We start from the raw sequence: 19575 nt of genomic DNA, 5'->3' as shown, positions 1-19575 counted from the left end.
TAAAGGCAAGCCGGTTCAATTGAGAAGACTGCACCTTAAGCCTGTGGCTAGAGGATGGTTGGAGTTCATCCAATGCTCCATCATCCCCACTAGCAACCGATCCGAAGTAACTATGGATCGGGCCATCATGATTCATAGCATCATAATTGGAGAGGAAGTAGAAGTTCATGAAGTTTTCTCTCTAGAACTCTACAAAGTAGCCGAAAAGCTCTCCACCTTGGCAAGGCTAGCTTTTTCTCATCTCATTTGCCATCTATGCTACTTAGCTGGAGTTGTCATAGAAGGAGACATCCTCATTGAAGAGGACAAGCCCATCACTAAAAAGAGGATGGAGCAAACAAGAGAGCCCATTCATGGATCTCAAGAGACGCATGAGGAAGCTCATCATCAAGAAATCCCTGAGATGCCTCAAGGGATGCATTTTCCTCCAAACAACTATTGGGAATAACTCAACACTTCTCTAGAAGGATTGAGTCATGACATGAACCAATTAAGGGTGGAACACCAAGAACACTCCATCATTCTCAATCAGATTAGAGAAGATCAAAGGCAAGGAAGAGACATAGAGGAGCTCAAGAACACCATTGGTCCTTCAAGGAGAAGGCGCCACCATCACTAAGGTGGACTCATTCCTTAACTTCCTTGTTCTTATCTCTCTGTTTTTCGGTTTTTGAACTTCATGTTTGCCTATGTTTGTGTCTTTACTACATGATCATTAGTATTTAGTAACTATGTCTTAAGGCTATGAATAATTCCATGAATCCTTCACCCTTCTTAAATGAAACATGTTTTTAATACAAAAGAACAAGAAGTACATGAGTTTTGAATTCATCCTTGAAATTAGTTTAATTATATTGATGTGGTGATAATACTTTTTGTTTTTTGAATGAATGCTTGAACAGTGCATATTTTTTATCTTGTTGTTTATTAATGTTAAAATTGTTGGCTCTTGAAAGAATGATGAACAAAGAGAAATGTTGTTGATAATTTGAAAAATCATGAAATTGATTCTTGAAGCAAGAAAAAGCAGTGAAGAACAAAGCTTGCGAAAAAAAAATGGCGAAAAAAATAAAAGAAAAAGAAAAAGCAAGCAGAAAAAGCCAATAGCCCTTAAAACCAAAAGACAAGGGTAAAAAGGATCCAAGGCTTTGAGCATCAATGGATAGGAGGGCCCAAGGAAATAAAATCCAGGCCTAAGCGGCTAAATCAAGCTGTCCCTAACCATGTGCTTGTGGCATGCAGATCCAAGTGAAAAGCTTGAGACTGAGTGGTTAAAGTCGTGATCCAAAGCAAAAAGAGTGTGCTTAAGAGCTCTGGACACCTCTAACTAGGGACTTTAGCAAAGCTGAGTCACAATCTGAAAAGGTTCACCCAGTCATGTGTCTGTGGCATTTATGTATCCGGTGGTAATATTGAAAAACAAAGTGCTTAGGGCCACGACCAAGACTCATAAAAGTAGCTGTGTTCAAGAATCAACATACTTAACTAGGAGAATTAATAACACTATCTGAACTCTGAGTTTCTATAGATGCCAATCATTCTAAACTTCAAAGGATAAAGTGAGATGCCAAAACTGTTTAGAAGCAAAAAACTACTAGTCCTGCTCATCTAATTAGAACTAAGCTTCATTGATATTTTGAGATTTATAGTATATTATCTTCTTTTTATCCTATTTGATTTTAAGTTGCTTGGGGACAAGCAACAATTTAAGTTTGGTGTTGTGATGAGCGGATAATTTATACGCTTTTTGGCATTGTTTTTAGGTAGTTTTTAGTAAGATCTAGCTACTTTTAGGGATGTTTTTATTAGTTTTTATGCAAAATTTATATTTTTAGACTTTACTATGATTTTGTGTATTTTTCTGTGATTTCAGATATTTTCTGGCTGAAATTGAGGGACCTGAGCAAAAATCTTATTCAGGCTGAAAAAGGACTGCTGATGCTGTTGGATTTTGACCTCCCTACACTCTAAATGAATTTTCTGGAGCTACAGAACTCCAAATGGCACGCTCTTAACTGCGTTGGAAAGTAGACATCCAGGGCTTTTCAGCAATATATAATAGTCCATACTTTATTCGAGTTTAGATGACGAAAACTGGCGTTCAACGCCAGTTCTATGCTGCATTCTGGAGCAAAACGCCAGAAACACGTCACAAACCAGAGTTAAACGCCAAACAGACATTACAACTTGGCGTTTAACCCCAAGAGAAGCCTCTGCACGTGTAAAGCTCAAGCTCAGCCCAAGCACACACCAAAGTGGGCCCCGGAAGTGGATTTTTGTACTTAGACTTATTTCTGTAAACGATAGTAACTAGTTTAGTATAAATAGAACTTTTTACTATTGTATTGGGAGTCTTTTGACCACGTCTTGGTTATTCCGGTTCCCTCTCTGGACCGAAGCCAATGAACACCATTATCACTTATGTATTTTCAACGGTGGAGTTTCTACACACCATAGATTAAGGTGTGGAGCTCTACTGTTCCTCGAGTATTAATGCAATTACTATTATTCTTCTATTCAATTCAGCTTATTCTTATTCTAAGATATTTGTTGCACTTAAACATGATGAATGTGATGATCTGTGACACTAATCATCATTCTCACCTATGAATGCGTGACTGACAACCACTTCCGTTCTACCTTAGAACGAGCGTGTATCTCTTGGAATACTTAATCAGAATCTTCGTGGTATAAGCTAGAATCCATTGGCAGCATTCTTGAGAATCCGGAAAGTCTCAACCTTGTCTGTGGTATTCCGAGTAGGATTCAAGGATTGAATGACTGTGACGAGCTTCAAACTCGCGAGTGTTTGGCATAGTGACAGACGCAAAAGAATCACTGGATTCTATTCCGACATGATCGAGAATCGATAGATGATTAGCCGCGCTGTGACAAAGTATTTGGACCATTTTCACTGAGAGGACGGGAGGTAGCCATTGACAACGGTGAAACCCAACATACAGCTTGCCATGAAAAGGAGTAAGAATGATTGGAGGAAGGTAGTAGGAAAGCAGAGATTCAGAAGGGACAAAGCATCTCCATACACTTATCTGAAATTCCCACCAATGAATTACATAAGTATCTCTACCTTTTTTTTCTGCTTAATTATCCTTATTTTCGAAAACCATTATAACCATTTGAATCCGCCTAACTGAGATTTACAAGATGACCATAGCTTGCTTCATACCAACAATCTCCGTGGGATCGACCCTTACTCACGTAAGGTATTACTTGGACGACCCAATGCACTTGATGGTTAGTTGTGCGAAGTTGTGACAAAGTGTGATTCACGTTTGAGAGCTCCAAGTCTATTGGCGCCATTGTTGATGATCACAATTTCATGCACCAGAGCGCTGCAACTGTCATGCCGGACTGCCGAATGCGACTGTGCGAGACTGCGAGCTCAGGCTTGACAATGAGAAGGCAGCAAGACGACGTCACTTGCGAGCGTTAGCATGAGCATGAGCGTGTGTGACTGTGGGACGGACGCTGGACGCAGCAGGGTTGGGGCGGCAATGGCAATGGCACCAATAGGAACGCTGGACGCTGGGCGCAGCAAGGTTGGGGGAGGCTAGTGTGAGTGTGACTGTGGGAGAGACGCTGAGTGACTGAGTGTGTTATGTTGTGTGAGTTTGAGAGTGATTCAATTAAGGTAAGGTTTTTATTGGGTTGGGTCGGGTTGGAGAAGTTGGGTTTTAGGCCATAAATTTACAAAAAATGTCTCTGGTAAAAAAAAGCATTAGGCCCGCCCTGCCAAAGCCCACTATTTAAGCGATGCGGGTTTGGCGGGCTTTCAAAGTGTGGCGGTTTTAATTTTTCATCTCGACCTGCTTTTTTTGGCAGCTTACGCTGGCCGGCCCAGCGGGTTTAGACCTGTTTGTCACCCCTACTTAAAGGTTGATCAAGTAATATGCTTTTTCCTTATTAAATAATGGTGGCATATGTTAATGTTATTGTAGTTGATGATGATGTTGGAGAAACATAGATATTGGCAATAATTATGTAGTTGTAAATTGTAATTGAAAATGCTCGATTATTAGCTGTTAGCTATGCTTGATTATCAGTTGTTAGCTATGAAGTGCAGATATGAATAGGCACCAAATGAAAATTGTTGATTTTGTTTAGTTTACATCACTTGTAATATTTGATATTTCATTGAAACGTATATTTTCATGATAATTTTGCAAGTCCAGCCCTGCTTATATCATGTTCTCTAGATGGAAGTTAGATTTAGGTTCATAATCTTGATTTATCATGTGTATTTTACAAAGATAGATTTTTGTGCTATTGCTTTGTACATGTTCTTAAACACACTTTATATATTGATTGTAGAGGAAATGAGTTTTGCATCAAATGGAATAACTTAAGGCCTACAGCTGGTTTGAAAGCATTTGATGGTGTTCTTCAATCAAATATTGCATGAAGATTCTTGATCTTTCAGGAAATCCTGTTGGAGATGAAGGAGTTAAGGTTAGTATCAGTAGTCTGATGTTTTATTTACATTATCTTGATACTTGTGCACCTCTTTGACATGGATTATTTATGAAATAGGCTGTTGTTTGATAAAAAAAAAAACGCTTGCTTTTTCTTTTTTTTTTTTAAACTATGATAACTAAACATCTGTAAATAACTTTTCAACACACAACACTATTTATAAACAGATAATTTAAAAGAAGATATGAACGTAAGGATAACATCTAAACAATTTCTTTGTTTAATTAATTCTGGAGAACATCAAGAACCTTGTCCTTAAAATAGAAGCACTTAAAACAGTTGCATTTTATATTGGAATCTCAATTATTTTCAAATTAAGTGCTTGATATTAGAGTTTGATTCTTTTATAGATCAATTAGTATTTTAATATAGTGTAACTATTTTTATTCGAACTGTCTTAGCCTTTTTTTTATTGTTAGCTGAATTATTGGTCTATTCAAGTGCTAGATTTTTTGAAAATTGACATGTAAGTAATCTATGACACCATGTGCTTTTATTGGTATTGTGTTTGGTAAAAATCTATAATATTTTCATATCCCGCTTTCCTTCTACAGTTAAGTATCCTAAATCTAAATATCAAGAATCTTATGGATTTCTTAACTAACCATGATGGTGATATTCTGAGACTTGTTATTATTTTTAGAGCTATTTTTGTGATATATTTATTACTCATTCTTCCTCTCTTATACCAAGGAAAACAATAGAAAAAAATGTTAAACAAATATTCCTCCTGATCATTATCGTACATTAGGTATTAATGTTATGTCATATCCTTGTTCATAGTGATTATGTGACATACTGGTGGATAACTCTGGCATTGAAAAGCTCCAGCTAAATAGTCCTGACTTGGGTGATGAGGTATGATTTGATAACTATGATTCGTTGGGGAAATAAAGTATACATTAATACAGAATTCTTGAATGAAAATGAAATATTCCAAACCAAATTTTGCCGGGAAAGGTAGAGAGAGTTGTGTCACGTTGAGACCTTGAGGTGTTAATGCTTTTTTTTTTCTTTTTCTTTTTTATTTTGGAGGTAGTTTACATTGTGTTGTTGAATTCAATTTAGTATAATTGGACGGTTGGTATATATTTGATTTCATGTAATATTTTTCATTGAATATCAATGAAATGCAATTTTTATGTCTTCTCTTTTGTCACATTTTTTGCTTAGTCCCATTGAAACTATAGCGTGTTTGTTCCTTGGAATACCATTTTTCTAACTCTAAAAGTTACTTAACCAATTAACTATTTTAAATGGTTTATCTATTTATTGTTTTTTATTATGTTTTCAAATTATATTTTTGTTGTAGAAATTGGATCAACAGAGTGAGATTATATCGCCAAAAGAATTAAGAAATAAGTCTTCTAAAGCGAGTAACAAGGCAGCATGGTCTTTTTATGATAGAGATTTTATGCATTAAGAACTACATGTTAAGACATTTATAATTAAAAAATTCATGTTATGTTTGATACTTTATTTGTATAGGAGTTATTACTTTTGATTTCTAATACTAAAAAAATATATATTATGTTTAATACTTTGTTAATGAATTATATAATATTTTTTTTATGGGTACTGATCTTTTATTATTGTGAAATTTTAATCAAAAACTTATTTATTTAACAATATAAAAACGACAATTAAAATTGTCTTTTTAAATTATCAAAAATGTCACTTTTATCTGATAAAAATGGCAGTTTATAACTGGCATTTCAAACAATTAGAATACTATTTTAAATCCGGTTAAAACCGTCATTTTTAAACAAAATGAAACCTCATTTTAACCTGATAAAAATGGTAGTTTTAAATGCCGTTTTAACCAATCGAAAAACGTCATTTTATTTGGATATAACGGCGGTTAAAAACCCTATTTTAACCTATAAAAAAACTATTGTAATAATCAAAATAGCGCTCAGAATTATGTCGTTTTTTAAATCTCTATATTTGGTAATAATAGTGGTTTAAACCACCGTAAATAAAAAAAATATTGTAATTACCAAGATTTTTTGTAGTGTACATTTAGTCAATAGCCAAAACTTCTTCCTTAACATCACATATGTAGTTTCTACTAGGTCATGTGTGACAATTCTTTCTTTTCTTTTTGACAGATGGGATTGTGGCATTTTCGTGATCAAATACCTGAAAAACTAGACCGAGGGCTCAACATTGGATGAATGGGATTGTGTGAGACTTCCAAGTCCTTCAACTATTATGCGCACGTTTGATTTTTTGTAGTTTCTTTATGTTTCTAACGAACAATGAAAAATTATAGGAGACCTTGAAGTTGTTTAGAAGATAAATACTGTACAAAATTATTCTTAGTCCTTCAGACTCGTGTCTTAGGGTAATTTTAAAATATCTAGATAATGATGCTTAATCTATACATCGTATTAATTCCAAAAATAAACAAAAGAGGTGAAGACACTGTTCTAGGGATGTCAATGGGACAGGGCGGGGGCGGGGGCTGGGGATGCCTCCCTACTCTCCGTCCCCGCCTCCAAAATTAATCCCCATTCCCGTCCCGATTCCCGCCGTGGGGGATAATTGTCTCCATCCCCATTTTCCGCGTTTTCCGTATTCTTTGCGGGGTCTCATTTTCCATTCCCTTATGTTTAACATTCATATGAAAATTAGAGTAAAAAATATCAAAAAAATAAAAAACAAACTAGAAAATACTATTACAAACACACAAACATATCTTATCCAAGATTATAAGTTCACAAATACAACATAGTAAATTATAGTTCATAAAATAAAATCTTAAAATACAATTTTCATTCTAAAAAAAACAATAAGATATAGTCTTTAACATCAAGTGGAAACTGGAGAGAGTTGGGGCTGTGGGAGAGAACAGCATATGGTGCTGTGGGAGTTTTGGGAACAAAAGTGGAGATGGAAGAGAGTTGGGACTGGAATAGATAGTAGATGGCGCAACAAACAACACAGTGAGTAGGGAATACTGAATAATAGGATTAGGATTTTTTAATTGGTGAAATTACTAAAAGATCCCTATATTAGAAATAAAGTAAGGTTATTTAAGAAATTTCAAATATTCGGGAAATTATCGAGAATGGGGCGGGATCCCCGCTCAGATTCCCGTGCCTGTCTCGAGAGAATTTTGCTCCCCATTCCCATCCTCGAGAGAATTTTACTCCCAATTCTCATCTTCACGGAAAAAATTTTCCACCATCAGAGCTCCATTCGGGACGATCCCTGCCTCTTGGAGATTTTTGACACTCCTATACTGTTCACAACTCCAAGTACAAAAACTATGATTCAGCAAGCAGAACATTTTGCTAGGGAGAAAGGGTGCAAGAGAAGAAAGGCAACAAAAAAAATTATAGACTGATTTTGTTAGAATGAGTTAACTGCGTTGGATGTTCCTCTAAGGTAGTTTTGTGTTTTCTTTTTGGAGAAATATATGGTAAAGATGTTATTTTAAAGATGTGCTTATGTGGCAAAATCTAAACCACACATTCTAAAACCACACTTTTAACTTAAAACCGTAACTCTTCACAAAGAAAAGCGTCACCTAATGGAAAAAAGTAAATTAGAAGATTTAAGAGAAGAAATAATTAAATTATCAAAACTAATAGATAAAAAATTAATGATTTTAACCAATGTTAATTGTAATGACACTGAATTCTTAAAATCAATACAAAATGATTTTTCTCAAAATCTTTATTTTACTATAAGTTTTATTGAAGGACTCCAAAAACCTGAAAAAACTTACTTTTCACATGAAATTTCTAAAAAATGCTACCATGGAAATGATTCCCCACATCTTCATCATACTTTTAACCCACAATTAAATTCTATAGTAGATATGCTTGAAGAAATATTACTATCTATAAAATTTCAAAGAAATAAGAAAAAAGAGAATTCCAAAGAAGAAAAATTTCAAAATATAATCAACATAACAGACTTAAAAGTAAAACCACCATTGAAATTATGAATATTGAAGAAAAATTAGAAGAAGTTACAATGCTTTTTAAACAATTAAAAATGGCTCAAGAAAATAATATTATGGAACATGGTTTTCAAATAGAAGAAGAATTAGTAAATTCTGAAAACATAGAAAATGAAGAACACATTCTAGATTATTCAAGTGACGAAGAACCAGCAATTCCAATACAAGTAAAAAATGAAGCTGGAACATCTAAGGATAATCAATCTAAATTTAAATGGGAAACAGGTTTTGATAATTATGCTTTTAAAAAAGGATTTATAAATAAAGATTCAAAATATACAAAAATACCATCAAAATACGTTCCTAAAATCCAGGAAATTGAAGGAGAAAGAATGCTCGATTTAGACTGCAAAAAGAACGAAAAAGAAATTTTTGAAAACTGGTTGAATTCCATCTTATTAGAAGCCTTTACTAATCCAAAACTTAGTGAATTGTCTGGAAGAGACATTTGGAATTACATAGGATTTCATACTAAAGGAACTATAAGAGATTATATGACATCAATAGAAAACCAAGTAATAGAAGAATTAGAAACAAAAACAACAGCTTATGATAAGATATTATATATAATGATGATTCTATATAAAGAATTTTTTGGAAAAAATATTATAGATCATAGACAAGAAGTCTATAATAAAGAATATCAAGAAGCAAAAAACCATTTAGCTAATATTCAGATATATGATTTATGTAATGTGGAGTCTTATATATGTGAATATAGAATACACTATTACAAATTAAAAGAAGAAGATAAAAATCATTATCTCAGTATGTATATAACAAAACTTTCATATCCTGCTAATGAATTTATAATGGGAAGATTTATAAGAGAAATAAATAGAGGAACAATTGAAAATAATTTTGGTGGAGCAACCTCTGCAATAAGAGAGGAAATAAAAGAATGTTGTATGCAAGAAGCAACTCAAAAAAGATTTGCAAATATAATTAGAATTTGCTGTCAGGATAATGAAGAGATACCTCAAAAATATGGTCTTAATAAAAATTTTCAAAGAAAAAGAAAATATTAATTTAGAAGAAGAAAATACTATCCAAACTGGAGAAAAAAGAGATATTTTAGGAAAGAAAATAACAATAAAAACAAAAGACAAAGAAATAACTATTGTCCGAATAAAAAAGAAAATTGTAAATGTTGGTATTGCCAAGAAGAAGGACACTACGCAAATGAATGCCCAAAAAAGAAGGATAAAAAGGATCTTACTAAACAAATAGAAATTGCTAAATCTTGTTTCATGGAACCATTAGAAGAATCTGATGATAACTTAGACTATATTTTTGATATGTCTCAGAAACAGACTCATAGACTGAGTAATAATGCTACATTTATTACTATAAAAATAACAGAAAAATTTATAAATGCTTTCATAGATTCTGGAGCAACACAATGCTTTGCTAGTTCAAATATAAAACTTGATTGGAAAAAATTAAAGAAACCATTAAGAGTTAGAATAGCTGACAAATCAATACATAAAATTGACCAAAAAGCAGAGATGGTTGAAATTTTTATTCAAAATTATAGGTTCATTGTTCCATCTATATATATGTTAGATTCTGGAATGGAATTTATCATAGGAAATAACTTTTTAAAGCTATATCATCCATTCATTCAAGAATTAACATATATAGTTTTAAAAGCTCCACACGATTCTTCAATAAATCAAAAATCAAAACGTATAAAAATACCAACTACTACTATAGATAAGATCTTAAAATTTAAAATATTTTCTATATTAGAAACATGTTATTTAAATCTATACTTTCAGATAAACATTCCAAAAAATAATCTTGAAATAAAGATAGAAGAATTTTTGGATGAAATTTGTGCTGAAAATCCTTTAGATATTAAAAATACAAATAACGAATTAGTAAGCATTAAATTAAAAGATCCCACAAAGGAGATAAATGTTCCAAATAAAATTCCTTATTCCGTAAGGGATAGAGAAGAGTTCTCACTAGAATGTAAAGATCTTTTGGAAAAAGGAATTATAAGATTAAGTAAAAGTCCTCATGCGGCTCCAGCTTTTTACGTTGAAAACAATAATGAAATTAAAAGGGGAAAACGAAGAATGGTAATAAACTATAAGAAGATGAATGAAGCAACTATTGGTGATGCTCATAAACTTCCAAGAAAAGACTCTATTTTAGAAAAAATCAAAGGAGCAACTTGGTTTTCATCTCTTGATGCAAAATCAGGATATTGGCAACTTCGTTTAGACGAAGAAACAAAGAAATTAACTGCTTTTACTTGCCCAACAAAAGAATCAACAAGTGTGTTGCTCTATGAATGGAATGTATTACCATTCGGATTAAAACAAGCCCCAGGTATTTATCAAAGATTTATGGAAGAAAATCTAAAGGAATTAAATGAATTTGTTTTAGTGTACATTGATGATATACTAATTTTTACAAAACAGGATAAAGAAGATCATCTTCAAAAATTATTAATAGTTTTAGAAAGATGTAAAGAAAAAGGATTAGTTCTTAGCAAAAAGAAAGCAAGAATAGCAAAACAAGAAATAGAGTTTCTTGGATTAATTTTATCCGCTCAAGGAAAGCTAAAACTTCAACCAAATGTTCTAGAAAAAGTAAACTTATTTCCTAATAAAATAGAAGATAGAAAACAATTACAAAGATTTTTAGGGTGTATAAACTATATTTCTGATCAAGGATTCTTAAAAAATATAACAGAATATACTAAAAGCTTATTTCCAAAAATAAGTACTAAAAAAGAATGGAAATGGGATGAAAAAGATAGTATGCAAATTCAAAGAATTAAAGAATTATGTGAAAAACTTCCAGAACTTTATATTCCAGAAGAAAATGACTACTTAATAGTAGAGACAGATGCCTCAGACATAACCTGGTCAGGATGTCTAAAAGCTAAGAAAGCTATAAAAAGCTTAGAACAAGAAAAAGAATCACTAGATTCTAAATATCCCCCAAAGGAATTACTTTGCAGGTATATTTCAGGAACTTTTACTCCAACAGAACAGAGATATACCACTCATGAAAAGGAAACTCTGGCAGCAATTAAATCTCTTAAGAAATGGAAAATTGATTTACTACCCAAAGAATTTACATTAAGGACAGATTCAAGTTACCTAACAGGTTTCATATGATATAATTTAAAAGTTGACTATAATCATGGACGATTGGTAAGATGACAATTATTTTTGTTACAATATCCAATAAAAATTGAATATATTAAGGGTGACAAAAATGTTATTGCAGATACATTAACAAGAGAATGGAGTTCGTCTACAACGCATTAGATCAAGAAATTCAAAAATACGAACAAGAACTTGAAAAGTGCAACCATTGTCAACAAATAAAGATACAGATCCAATCCCTCAAGAAGGCCATCGAAGCAATGAAATCAACACAACAACCCAAACCATCAGAGTTCAGCCAGCTAAGCGTGGTGGACAAATCAGGTGAGGAAAAAATTCCAGAAAATAAAACAATTGCTGAAATTATCAAAAAATCCACCCAAGATAAAAAATATTATGTAATTTATAATGGCCCCATGAAAGGAGTATATGATGCCTGGGAAAAAGCAGCACCATTTACACATCAATCAAGGATAATTCATAAAGGAGGGTTTTTAACACTGGAAGAAGCAAAAGAATCCTTCAGGGAATATGAAACTCTTCATCCAGAGCAAACCCTAAAAAGAGCAGATAAAGCTCCAATTCAAACCCAGAGAACAGGGATAATAAGAAACATTCCTACAAAGGCTGAAATTAAGGAAAAGAAAAGGGTCTGTAGATCAAATCTCAGAGAAACCCTTAACACAGTCCTGAATTGGACTGAAGAAAAAAGGGGCAATCTTGGGATATTATCCTATTGCGAAAGAACAGCTAACAAAGCTGGTTATATTTCCAGAGGCTTCCCCATCTGACACCTATCAGTTTTTCCAGTATGGATTAATTGATACAATTTTAATTTTTAATGATTTGAAAATTATTAGTGAGTTTCCTGCAGGATTCATTGATGCAGTAAAGAGATTTAAAAATATGATTGACAACGTAAATCCAAGGGATATATCCCTAAAATTTACGAATAGTCAACCTATTTTTAATGAAGAAGAAGAATGCTTGGTTCCAGCACATCAAGTAATCTTCATGTCCGTCTTCCCAGGAAATTTTCAACCAATTGATCAAGTTCAAGATTTAACAATCTACAGTCATGAAGGAAGACTAGCCAGCACACTAGCAAGGGTCTTCGAAAGAACTCAAAAGATAACAAGAGAATCTCACACAAGAATCAATTATAAAAGTAGAAATACTTTGCTTGTGTCCAGTAAAAGAAATGAAATTGAAGAAAGAGAGATGAGACTCTTAGTAGAATTTGAATCAGCATTCTACAACTTATCTGGACTCTTAGAAAAGCTCCCCGAAGGGATAAAGAGGAATCTCTGCTATTTGATAAAAGACAGAGAAGACCACAAGTGCCAGCTATGTGTCTCAGAAAGCAATAATGAAACGGAATCAACCCACATGATAAAGGAAGAAGACAACGCATCTGAAGGTCACATAATGAAAGAGGAGGACAGCACATCTGAAGCATCTCTCAACATTATTGCATAGTGACGTAAGCGCTTAGGTCATAGAGCACCAACGATGTAGCTGGTGCAAGATAATAAACAATGACGTAAGCAATGACGTCATAAGAAGGGTAATGATGGGAATTGTCCATCAGACCCAACCATTATAAATAGGTTGCTTAGGCAATTGTAAAAGGCATCAAACAATAGAAAGCAGGAGGCTAGGAGTACTCATATGCTAGGAGAGCAAGGAGGAAGCGGCCGAGGCGATTCTATAGTTTGAAGAAGAATTCCCTTAGGAAAAACCAATTCTAAACTCCCCTCTGGAGTTAGTATCTACAATCTCCCCTCTGGAGATAAAAACATCTTATGTAAAATATTCTAAATAAAGGAAGTTTTTCTCCAGAAAGGTACGCCTTTATCTTAATCTCATAGTTACGAATTATTTAGAAAGTTTAGAATTAACGGAAGAATTTGATTATTATAGATTATCTGCCTTATTAGATAACGAAAAACAGGCTGTTCTAAAAACAGAATTAAATCTCAAATCAAATGAAAATTTTAATAAACAAAATCTTTTAAAAGAAGTTTTTAATAGAAAAAATATAATATACTATGGAAAAATTCAACTTGAAGCCCCTATAAAGATAAAATCTGCTAATGGAGAACTTGAAATAGCTTTGATAAATGATGAAGAATTGAGTAAACAGATTGAGAAAATTAAGGATCAACAAAAAAGATCTAAAATTGGATGGATTCATATTAGTACTATACAAGTCTTAATCAAATCTACATATATGAAAGGAATTAATTCACCAATAAGCTTAGCAATCTGTGACAAAAGAATTACTGATGACCCAATAGATCAAATAATTGGAATTGTTCATGGAAACTTGGCAAACGTAAATGTTAAATTCAATGCCCATCTTGGATATGCTATACCGTTATCAACTGAAAATCTTGGAAGATCTATAAGTTTGGCTTATAAATTTCACAGAAAGAATCTAATGGAACAAGACGATGAACCATTTTCAATTACATATGCAATAAATTATGCTTTAACAAATAGCCATCATAGTATAATATTTAAAAACAGAGAAAGAATTTATGTCGATGAATTATTTCAGAAAATTATAAAAACAGAAATACCAAAATATAAAGCTATTGAAAACCCAGTTCTTTTACTAAAAGAACCATCAGGAAAATTAGTTTCATCGAATTTTCAAATAAGAGAATCCAAAATTAATAGCCCTTTAAGTTTATCTAAGTTAAAGATTAAAGAAGAAAATTCTGAAATAAAAGAATTAACAAAAAAGGTCGAAAAATTAAATGACACCTTAAACACTAAGTTATGACAATAAATAAAGAGAAAATATATGTAACCTATCAAGATAAAAAACAAGAGCTCTTTGAAAGAGAAAATCGGTTGAATTATTTACAGTTTTCTGAAATAAATCAAAGAGCATTTGAAGCTCTAAAAATAATCTATGACAAATTGAAAGGAGAAGTTGAAGAGTTAGAAAAATTAATAGAATCTCTAGAAAATAGTGATGAATCAATGATAGAATTTGCAGAAATTCTAAGATAAATAATGAAGTATACAAAGATTGAAAGACCAGAAAACAAAATAAAAAGAAATAGGGCGAAAAAATTAAAAAGTAAAATAAAAGAGTATAAAAGGGAATTAAATAGTCTTCAGTTCGAAATTAATGACCTTATAATAAAAAGGATAGAAATAAGAACAAATATAAACAAGTTGGAGCTAAACTTAAAAAATTTATAAATGCCTGGAACACCATATTATGACTTAAAAGAATTAAAGCTGTTGAAAGAAAAAATGGAGAATGAAGTTGAAAAATTAAAAAGATATTTAGAAACAACAGAAAGAGTAGAAATAAAAGAAATTTTGGAGGACTTGAAAAATTATATTAAAGAAAAAGATAAACAGATAAAAGATTCTATATACAATAATCAATGCAAAAAAGAATATTATAAACTAAAACAAGATTGAAAAAACTATAAAAATGAAATCAGAATTAGTAATAAGTGCTCAATACTTTTGATTATGAAATTACAAATTATAAAGTACCACCAACTAAATTTATACAAATCATAAACTTATTCAAATATAAAGAGTTAATAATTTTGAAAAAGAAAATACATCTTAAAAATTGGTATCAGAGCCAAGTTAACGATTAAGAGTAACACTTTCTCTTTAAACAACACTTTTAGTGACACGCTTTTAAAACCAATAAATAACCATAAAAGACAAAAATCTTTACAAATGCATCTGTACACTAGATGCCCCTTTCTTTTTTACTCGATATGAAATTAGGTTGACTGTTAGAATGTCTTTTTGTTGTTTTTTTTACTCGTATTGGTGTTTATTTTAATATTTTTTCATCAATGAACCTGTTTTCCAACTAATTTGCATTGGTTAGGTGTACTTTTTCTTTATTTATTTAGCGCGAGTTTTACTTTCGCTAAAGAGCCTAAGAGGCAGCGTTTAGCTTTTCCCCAAGCGCCTTATCTCCTTCTCCGGCGTTTGAAAATGCACAACACAGAGGAGAAAGCCGTCGTCTACTGGCGCAAAATCCCACACCTCAAATGCGACGCCGTTTCCACCAAACCCTTCCATAATTCTTCCACCCTCACCTTCTCCTCCGCCACCGCCGATGCCACCCGCTGCAAATTCGCCTCCGTTTCGGTTGCTGAAACCAAACTCCACCACGATTTCGCTCCCACGGCAACTCAGCTCCTTAAGCACCCGCTCGCCGTCATAGCCTTTCTTCCCCGAGATGTCTCCCTCTTCTCCGCCGGAGCCATTGCCGGCGCCGCCGCTAAGACCGTCACAGCTCCCCTCGACCGCATCAAACTTCTCATGCAGGTGCGAGAAAGGAAAAATAGTTCTTTTATTTTATTTTTCTGATAATAGAGTTTGAATTGCCTGTTATGCTGAACTTTCGTTAACGGCGTGTTTGGATGAGCTTCAATTTTGCGTTCAGAAAATATGCTAAACAAAATGTATTAATTTACAGTGTTGCGAGTGAGATTTTTAGTGTATTTAGTTAGTAAAAAATGCGTGCTTTGCAGACTCATGGTGTACGGGTCGGGCAAGAGAGTGCTAAGAAGGCAATGAGTTTCATTGAGGTAATTTCTATGTATATTTCATGAATCCTAAGGTTTTTGGTGCGGAATGGTTTTGTTTCTGCATTTGTCTCTCTGGAGACTGGAGATTCAATAGTGATTAATGAATGATTTCTACTTGTTGACTAAGCTAATGCATGTTGCCATTGCTATAAAAGGGGCAGGCCGGTGCACAAACATCCGGGGTTAACGCATGCTGCCGTTGCTATACAATGAGTAATTCGTAATAGACTAATAGGTGGCTACTCACGTGAAGATATGATATGAGGATGATAGCTAAGATATTGACTAGTATTATGTTAAGTAGTTTAGTCAAACATGTTGAATCATCTTCCTAATATAGTAGTCTAACAGTTTATTTGTTCAGTTAGAAAGTTTATTCATGAGTTTTATGATAAAAGTACTCTTTGAATTTTGATATCCAGTCTTAAGAAGTACTAATTTTAAAATTGTTTCCAATTGCACCCATAAGTATTGTTGTATAATTGGACTATTGCTGCTAGGAATTATGAGTGATCAATTTCTTACTTGAAATGATTATGAGACTAAAAAGAGAGGACTAAAAGATGGAATTTTAGGAGGTGCATCTGGAAGTTCTAGACGTCCTTGCTAGAGTTCATTGCTTTGAAATGGTTGGGTACTTTATGTACCACTTATTTGTGAAAATTTCATTAGTGTCAAATAATAAGACATGAAATTTCTGTTCGTACATGGTTAAAACATTTGTCTGCATGGTGCTGGTTAGTAATTTATAGCTAATGGAGTTGGCCAGGCTTTTTGCTATTCGGTTTTTCTATAGAATCAACTTTTCTTTAGCCAACAAAGTGGTGGACGAGCAGACATTAAGAGAGGGAAAGGGAAAGAAAAATGTTGGCTAATTATTGGCTGAAAAAAGTTGGTTTCCAATTTTGTCCCTTTGCGATTAATGGTGCTGGAAGCTAGTTGTATCCAACTTTTAGAAAGCAAATTGGAATATTCTTTCTGTAAATATTTTCTGCTCACTAATAGAAGGTTACTTTTACACTTCTGTTAATAATGGTTTGTTTTTTCACATCTTGCTTTTATTAAGCAGAATTTATTGATCTTTCAATTCCTTTGTTTGATAATCTTCTGTTTTCTCCATTTAGATGCAATAGATCAGAGTATTATAAATTGTTATACTAGATCTCACGTGATCACAAATTACAGGCTATAACAGTTATAGCAAAGGAAGAAGGCATTAAAGGTTACTGGAAGGGAAACCTCCCCCAGGTCAGTCTTTAGTATAACTAGGAATGAAAGTATTTGGAATTTTCATATTTATGTCTCCTTTATCCTTTCAGTGAACTACAATGTTCACTTTTTTAGTGTTTCTTCTTTAATGTTCCAGGTGATTCGGGTTGTTCCTTATAGTGCTGTCCAGCTTTTTGCATATGAAATTTACAAGGTTGTCCTTAATTATATTTTTGAAGTTCTAAGATCAAGTATCACCTGTCCATGCATAATGTTCTGCTTTTTGGATCTACAGAAAATATTCAGGGGACAGAATGGTGAGCTCTCTGTTGTGGCAAGACTTACAGCAGGTGCTTTTGCTGGCATGACATCCACTTTTGTAAGTAATTAAGCAGAGGGCTAGGGCCTAGCTTTGATAGGTTAACTGATTTTGTTGTAGACATCAGACTTCATAACAAAAGCTTGATGCCAACAATTTTATTTTATGTAAACCAATCTTTTAATATCCCTATATCTTGTTCATTTGTGTATGATGATGCCTTTTTTGTAGATAACTTACCCATTAGATGTCCTGAGATTGCGATTAGCTGTTGAACCTGGTTATCGAACTATGTCACAGGTATGATTGGCTGAACTGCTGTGATATTTAAGCAAGGGAAGGTGAACCATGTTGTGGCTTTTGCAGGTTGCCCTGGGCATGATAAGGGAGGAAGGAATTGCATCTTTCTACAGGGGCCTTGGGCCTTCGCTTATTGCAATAGCTCCGTATATTGCAGCAAACTTTTGTGTTTTTGACCTGTAAGTTCATTTATAATCTGTCTCAAAATTCAGGGAGAAAGAACTTGGATTGAAATGATAGATCCTGATCTTATTTGGATTATAGATTGAAGAAGTCATTGCCCGAGAAATATCAAAAGAGAACCGAAACATCAATACTCACTGCCTTGCTTTCGGCCTCGCTTGCCACACTTACATGCTATCCTTTGGACACTGTGCGAAGACAAATGCAATTGAAGGGTACGCCTTATACAACGGTATTAGAGGCCCTTTCAGGTGACAATTACTTCTGTTTTATCTTTCAGCATATAAGTATAAACAATGTATAGTCAAACATACACTAATTATAAGATTTTACATTTCTTTGGAAACATTTTTTTTGGGGGGGGGGGGGGGGGGAGAGTAAAGGAAAATGATAAAGAAAGAAAGAAACAAGAAAGATATAAAAAACTTGTTCCAAGTTTGTTCTGAATTCATCCACTAGTCACTGGAACCTTCGGATGCATTGGTGCAGGTATTGTGGCACGAGATGGAGTTGTCGGCTTATATCGGGGATTTCTGCCTAATGCTCTAAAAACCCTACCAAACAGCAGGTTCCCAATATCTTCTATAGTTCTATTGCATTGCCTACATAAATAAGATTTGGCATTAAGCAATGCATATATTATTTATCTTCATCCAAACTTTCCTTCCTAACGTCTAGTTGTTTTGATTTCTCGCCTGCTTCAATCTGCAGCATCAAGCTTACCACATATGACCTTGTTAAGCGCCTAATTGCTGCTAGTGAGAAAGAGTTTCAAACAATTACAGAGGAAAACCGCAACAAACAACAGAACATCAACAGTCAAGGATAATGAAACTATTTTTCAGTGTTTTCAGCCATTCTTTTGCTGAGTTTAAGTTTGATGCACTAGCAGTGTAAAACATTTTACACAGTCGTGCGATCACATCTGTTCTTTTGGATGATCATTCACGCGGTCAATGTGAAAGGTAGTTATTTTTACTCATGTGGCATTACGTAATTGAATGCACATGTAAAACTGTTTTACACTGACAGTGCATCAAAATTAAATTCTTCTTTTGCTACCTGAAAACATTTCTGAGACTTGCTTTGGCCTAACTTCCACCAGTATTCACAATCATACACCAGCCAATGTTTCTGTATATGTTGGCCGAGAATTTTGTAGAATATATAAGTTTCTCTAGGTGCGCTGTAAATGCAATATTCTTTTGATGAATTAATTATTAGCTATGATTTTTTGGGGATGTTAATTGCTATAGCTACTTAACTGACTGGTGGAATATGAAAGAAAAGAAAAAACTGGTTGCTACTCACAAATTCAACTTCTGCACATATTTTATTCATTTTAAATGATATTTGTGTCGTTTTATTTTTTTCTAATTGTAT

General features: G+C 33.3%; 1 protein-coding gene across 1 annotated transcript; it reads left to right on the top strand.

Annotated features, from left to right (window-relative positions):
- Window positions 1-15451: 15451 nt before the first annotated feature.
- Window positions 15452-19506, top strand: LOC112797020 (probable envelope ADP,ATP carrier protein, chloroplastic). The gene is made up of 10 exons (XM_025839747.3): window positions 15452-15918; window positions 16125-16181; window positions 17367-17429; window positions 17548-17604; window positions 17686-17769; window positions 17941-18009; window positions 18076-18188; window positions 18274-18443; window positions 18682-18760; window positions 18904-19506. The coding sequence occupies exons 1-10, from the start codon at window positions 15583-15585 to the stop codon at window positions 19019-19021; spliced, it is 1146 nt and encodes a 381-aa protein (XP_025695532.1). The 5' UTR covers window positions 15452-15582; the 3' UTR covers window positions 19022-19506.
- The last annotated feature ends 69 nt before the right edge of the window (window positions 19507-19575 follow it).

This window comes from Arachis hypogaea, chromosome 4, assembly GCF_003086295.3.
Source record: "Arachis hypogaea cultivar Tifrunner chromosome 4, arahy.Tifrunner.gnm2.J5K5, whole genome shotgun sequence".
In the NCBI taxonomy this organism is placed as follows: Eukaryota; Viridiplantae; Streptophyta; class Magnoliopsida; order Fabales; family Fabaceae; genus Arachis; species Arachis hypogaea.
Note: the sequence above shows the minus strand (reverse complement) of the source record. Positions and strands in the feature narration are given on the sequence as shown.